The sequence below is a fragment of the Cariama cristata genome, unplaced genomic scaffold, assembly GCF_000690535.1.
Source record: "Cariama cristata isolate BGI_N322 unplaced genomic scaffold, ASM69053v1 scaffold17579, whole genome shotgun sequence".
Lineage (NCBI taxonomy): Eukaryota > Metazoa > Chordata > Aves > Cariamiformes > Cariamidae > Cariama > Cariama cristata.
In genome coordinates this window covers 67,036-73,301 of record NW_009635449.1, presented here as the reverse complement: position 1 = coordinate 73,301, position 6,266 = coordinate 67,036, and the positions used below count along the sequence as shown (strand labels likewise).

Below are 6,266 nucleotides of genomic sequence, written 5' to 3'. Positions count from 1 at the left end.
AAGAGGTTAGATATTTTGTTCTACATGTGAAACTGCAAAGGGGAGAATGGAGAGAGAGAGGAATTACTCTGACTAGTTCTTACAATGAAAGGGACTTTGTCCTGCTTTTGTGTTCTTTTGTTTTGTATTTTGATGGGAAGACTCTAAGGTCGCCCAGGCCTTCCTACCCGACAAAACAGCATCTTAATATATTTGTGCTGGGAAACGGACACTGCATGAGGCCAACTGGGTAACCTGGGTGTATTCAGATTGTGCTGCTGCTTTTATTTGCTGGTGCTCTTGGGGGGCTTGGGGCTCCGTCAGGGTCAGCATGTGACTCTGAGAGGCAAGGGAGGACCCCTTCCCTCCGTAGGGGTACCCTCCGGCGGTCACATAGCAACTTCAAAGTGAGTTTATTGTGGGTTTATGAGAGGTGGATTTTGGGACATTCGTGCTTTCTCTCTTTCTCCTGCGCGTAGCTTTTGATGGCTGCAAGCACATGCATTAAGGCACCATGGAGGCAGCAGAAGAGTCGTGCTGCAGGCCCAAGGGAGTCAAACAGCTTTGCCACCTTAGAACTGCCAAACTTTGGTCTCGTTAGCTGGGGTTGCCAAAGCAGCTGAGTAGGACAAAACAGATGGTGAACCCATCTGCTAATTTGCCAGATATTGCCATGGCTGTTTTAAGATTAAGTCTTTGGTGTCAAATGAAGCAGTACAGCTGATCAGCCTGGACATCAACTTGATGAAGTTGTTGTGCAAATAATGAATAAAAGTAATATTTTTGTTGTGTGTTTTTTTCCAAATATTTTTTAAAAATCTCCTTTTACAGCACAATAGTCTTCCTTATGACAAACGAGCCTACGCACTGGTATTGTGTTTTCAGATAATATCATTTACTTTTCTAGAAAGAAGTGAAGAGGAAAACTTACAGGACACCTTCAAGTTTTCGTTTGATTTTGTTCTTAATTGTTTTTATTATTTGACATTGATACAAAAAAATAGTATCTTGATTAGCAGCTTTGCTGGCAATCCCACAAAACTGTAAATAATACTTTAATCTAAAAGAATGCACTCCTACAGACACTATAGATAAAACAATATATACAATTTAGACAAATAAATACATAAGTACAGCCAGTCATATATAATGATACACCTAAAGTTCAGTTACTGTTGACAAGCTTTTCTAGTTAATTACACTCTTCATTTACAAATTGCCATTGCCATCTACATTATAAAGACAAAAGAAAAAATCCCAATAAAGAATTGGAATTGATACTTAACATTATTATTAAGAAAGATGAAAGAGGAACCTTGAGACTTCTGTTTAAATACTCTCATGGTTTTAGCAAAAAATGCTTTTGTGAAAAACTCCTCCTAAAGAGAGGCATTTCTCCCCTAGCTTCTTCCCTCAATGTGCTTTGTTCATGTACGTTTTGGAATCAAAATGTGATTATAGTTACACTTTTGAAGTGATGAGAAGCCAGCACGTCTTAACCATTGTTGTCATTTGTCCCATGCCCAGTGAAACCAAATGATGTTTAAGTAACATAAATATTTCCTTTGATTAAAGGAAGCCCAATGCAAACACTTGTTTGTTAACAGTACCCCACGTGGCACAAATACTACTGAGTGGAAGGAACAGTGAGCTGTCCCGACGAGTAGACGTATTGTTCCCTTTCTAGCTCCGCGTTGCAATACTGCAATTTCTGAGCAAAGAGGAAATAATAAATCTGTTATGCAAGTGTAACAAGCTAGTGAAGTCTAGTACCAGAAAATTAATAGAAGTAGCAAATTAGGCTTTTGTTGTGTTCTTTTAAGTTCACTTGACAATAAAAGAAAAAAAAGATCTTGTACATTCAAAAGTTAGGGCGCACATGCTTAAGGCTCTTGAAACACTGGACAAATATAATGCCTAACAGCTCCATGCATAACAGAATACTACATAGCAAGCAGATTCTACACGTATATACAGCTGAATACAGAAGAAAATGCCTTAGAAATATGTACATCAGTTTCAAGATGAACATTTACACTTCTGTTGAAGATCTATCTATTTATAAATGGCAGGAAATACATTTTTTCAGATACTGTTTTCAAGGTGTACCTTCCAATCATTAATGCAGTCTACTTGTACTAGGAGAAGTTCAAGGCTACCGTGCTACTCAAGCGCCGAGGTATCTGGATTGGGAGCCCTGCTATCTTCTTGGTTACTAACCAAAGGCCACAGAAGCATCAGCAGGAAAAACTAAGGCCACCAAATCCATTCGATTGCGAATTCAGCAACCTTAAATTACTGCACAGGGCAGAGGGATGGCAGAAGTGATTGCAGTCTGTGGGTTGAAATTATTACAAAGTGTGTTCCAGGTAGGATGACAGCTATGCTGTCTGATTTACCCAAGGGCTGGGGATGAATTCCACCCTCGTTTCCCTTCCTAAACAAGCGTATTCTGGGGCTTGGGTAAGGAAAGCTGAACTTCACCTAGTTGAGGGGGGTGTGTTATATATTCATCTATGCAATTAGTTGGACCTTGGTTAGCTAGAGTTCTGAGTTTGACAGGAAGCAACAGAAACTTTAACAAGGACTCGGTCAACTAGTGAAGGAGAAATCTTAATTATGCTTCAAGAGATTCAGTGTTTTTATATAAAATTACTGATTTTCATTTATGAAGGGTGCACAAGCTGCTGTTGATTAGCAGTGACTCCTGGGCTGTCTACTGTGTAGCTTCACTTTTAGATCCGAAGTAAATTTGTTTGAGACATCTACTGCTTGTGTCTTGAAGGCCAGGTGCGCTTTACCTTACTTACAAGTAGTTCCTTTCAAAATGGTAGTGCTGCATCTGTGAATAAGACTAACAATTTGTCATGAAGCTGCAAACCTTTTGGGGTAGCATCTTCATTCCTCTGTTACTGTTGTAAAGTGCTATGTGCACCTATGGCAAAATTGGGTCAGAGTTTTCCTTTAATTCTTATTCAGTTAATTTCTGGCATCTTTATAGACATCCTGAATAACGTACAGACTTAACAGTGTTTTATATGTTACACATAATGCCAGCTGAAATGAATGAGACTTCTGTGTGTGCTGTGGACAGTGTGAGTAATCTACAGCTAATAATAATATATTTGGTGAGTTTTGTATCTTTGTAACTTGTCTGAGTTCTTCATTCAGAGCTATTTGCTGAGCAATGTCATAGTTTAGCTCTTTGTTAGAAGGTGGTGCTGAACAGAGATGGCTTGAATTTATCGAAGGATTTTCCAGGAAATAATTTTCATGACACTTCATTAATATTCATATTCAAAACACATAATCACATTATGAGACTTGAATAAAATCTTGTGTGTTTGATTTCTGTCACGTGCTCTGAGGATCTCTTGAGCAGGACCTCAGTGACGATTGGCTCTGGGAGCTGCAGATTTGTAACAAAGGCTAGAATTTGTTTTTCTTTAATAGGTGACTCTTAAAAGCCCTCTATTTTTTGTGAAAGTTGTACATAACTGTTATGTACTCTGTTGCCCAATCAACAGAAAATTAATTGCATTCTTTTATTGGGCAGGATTCTACTTTTCTACACCATTAAAAATCCAGTAGAATCTAATTCATATATGCACTGTAGCAAAAAGTACAACTTACCCTTAAAAACCTGCTTTTGTGTTACATTTTTTAGGTAAATAGTGCACTGACTGATGTTGAAGAAATATGCTGCTTGTTGACACTTTTGTCATTCAATGTAATCATATATTGCTATGAAAGATGCTTCATGGAGAGATCCACTGATACTAATGAGAAACTTTGCACTTGTTTTGAAATTATTAAAAGATATTCATACTTTTCTCATATATTTTTAAGATAGTTTTTCATATATCTCCCCTGTCTTATTTCACCTACAGATTCTACTTCATTTTAAAATTGTATTATATCTTTTAGGGGCTACTTTAGGCAGTGGAAAGAAATAGGGTGTCTTCTGAAATAATTTAAAGGAATACCATTTGGTGGATGAAAATATACTTCAGTGTGTGGGTTTGTTTCTAAGGCCTATGAGACTTTGATATTCTTACCTATCTAAATTCTGCTATTACACCATCAGTAAGCTGTTTAGGAATTGCGCACATTGTACTATAAAATATACATGTCAAGATAGGTGTATAAGGTCAGTGCAAATGTATACGACTCAATTTATTAACAAAGCTCAAAACAGAGATGGTTGAAGGGTGTCAAAAAAGAAATAAAAGAGTGTTTGTAATTCTTCTTTTCTTAGGGCCTGAGTCTTATCTCAGAGGCTGGGGCATGAACTGTTAAGCAGCTCATAATAGTTTATTACTGTCATTTTACATACAGATGCACGAACTGAAATGTGTGATGGAGGTCAATATACAAAATCTGAGATTTGACTCTAGGTCCTTTCGGTTGGTGTAATGTCCTTATGAAAAGAGCCTGAAGTCTGTAAACCAGTAGTCAAAATGAGAATGAAAAATCAGTCATTAAAAATCCTTTCACGGTTAATATCCCACAGTTTAACCTGTAAATCAGCAGATCACTGTGTCAAAAAATAACCAGACTAAACCAAAATTTAAAAAAAGTATTTACATCAGTAAAAATCTTAACATCTAAGATGTTTCTTGCTGGACATGTCATTCCAAATTCTGTGCATTTCTTCTGGGGTTATCTGGTGCACTGTGATCACCCTGCGGTACCTGCACAAGCTGTAGGCCATTTTCCAGTGATTGAAGCCACTGTTTTGGAAGGGGTGAATGCCCAGCTTCCGCAGACAGAGTCCAACGTACACATCTTCAAGATGAAGAAGTCTGGTATGAAGGGAGGTTTTGTAAATGAGTTCTGCTACGTCAGCTGAAAAAATATAGCCGGTGCCTGAACAGAAGGGTGGGTAATTGCTGTCAGGATACAAATCTCTTGGCATGTACCACTTACTGCGAACATCTCTTATTGGTCCTCCGTTTATAACATAACCAGTGAAGTACCTCCTCCTTGGCTTGGTGTTAGGTTTGAGCAGCTTATAAATAAGATTATCCATATTTACAAAAATATCACTGTCTGTCTTCATAACGTACTTTGCTTTTGAACAAAATGTTGCTACCCACCTCATCCCCATCAACGTTTTCAGAGTGAGGTTATGATAAGAGTCGATAAAATCCTCCACAATAATGTCATGAAAAATTTGGCTTTCTTGCTCTACCATTTGATTTAACACAGGATCAGCATTTTTTCCGAGAAGAAATAGTGTGGTGATTTTAATTCCTTTAAAGTTGTTTTCATCTCCCCATGTTTCTCGAATGGCTTGCCTTGCATCAAACTCTTTGTGGGTTGTGCTGATAAGAATGACCAAGTCTCACATTTGTTAGGTTCGTTGATAAGAAAGTCAAAGGAATGTGGATTTATAGGTCGAGTTCTTATGTTGCCAAAGGAAACGTTTTTTCTGGCTATGGATATGCTACTGAGCTGTCTGTGGCCAGTGTAGGAAGAAGTAGGACGAGTTATACTTAAGTACCAAAGAGCACTTGCCCAACAAACTACTGTCAAAACATATAAGCATGAGACCTTTGAAGCCATTGTTCCTCTAGCTCTTCTATTGCATGTGATGAATAAATAGCCTTCGTACCATAAGCGCATCTGTGTCCCAGAGAGGCAGCATATTATTAATGAGACTTGAAAGTTCGATATAGAAAAGGAACTCTGTAATCATTCATGGATCTCAAATAGGAGCTATTAACCCTGATGATACTCAGCTTTTCTTCTTTTACTAGCAGCGGCTTCCATTTCTTGGAATTTTCTGTTATTTCTGAAAAATACGAAGAAAAATTTTCCATTGCTAGATCATAAAAGCCTAGGGCAAGAAAAGCGAGCTTAAATATGACTGGCCATTAATAAGCTAAGCATCTTAATGCATTTCTCAGATATCCTTTTTTTTTTTCTCATGAGGGACCACAATGCAAGATAGTGTACTAGAATATAGCAGGATAGCTGAAATAATGCTTTTATGATTGATAATTCTCATAGATGATAACTATAAAAAAAGTTAAGCATGCATAGCATGTTGGCTATTTAGATAATTTTAAAGGTATATGAAAATATTTTCATGCTTCCTAGCATTTTTTTCTGGACAATCTTTCAAAGTATGCCATGGAACATGTTAAAATTATTTAAAGAATGGAAAATAATGTACTTTTTCTTAGGATTAATAGCATGGGTGGCAACTATGCACATGAATACCTACAAATCTTCTTTGATCTAAATATTGTTAATGTCTGTCCAGCTAAGAACAACAGGCT

General features: G+C 37.3%; 1 protein-coding gene across 1 annotated transcript; it reads right to left on the bottom strand.

The window, feature by feature from the left end:
* Positions 1-4,329: 4,329 nt before the first annotated feature.
* On the bottom strand, positions 4,330-5,547 carry B3GALT1 (UDP-Gal:betaGlcNAc beta 1,3-galactosyltransferase, polypeptide 1). Its single transcript, XM_009707565.1, is given in 2 exon segments — positions 4,330-5,325; positions 5,328-5,547. Coding segments are annotated over 2 exon segments (966 nt in total). The 3' UTR covers positions 4,330-4,579.
* Between the last annotated feature and the right edge of the window lie 719 nt (positions 5,548-6,266).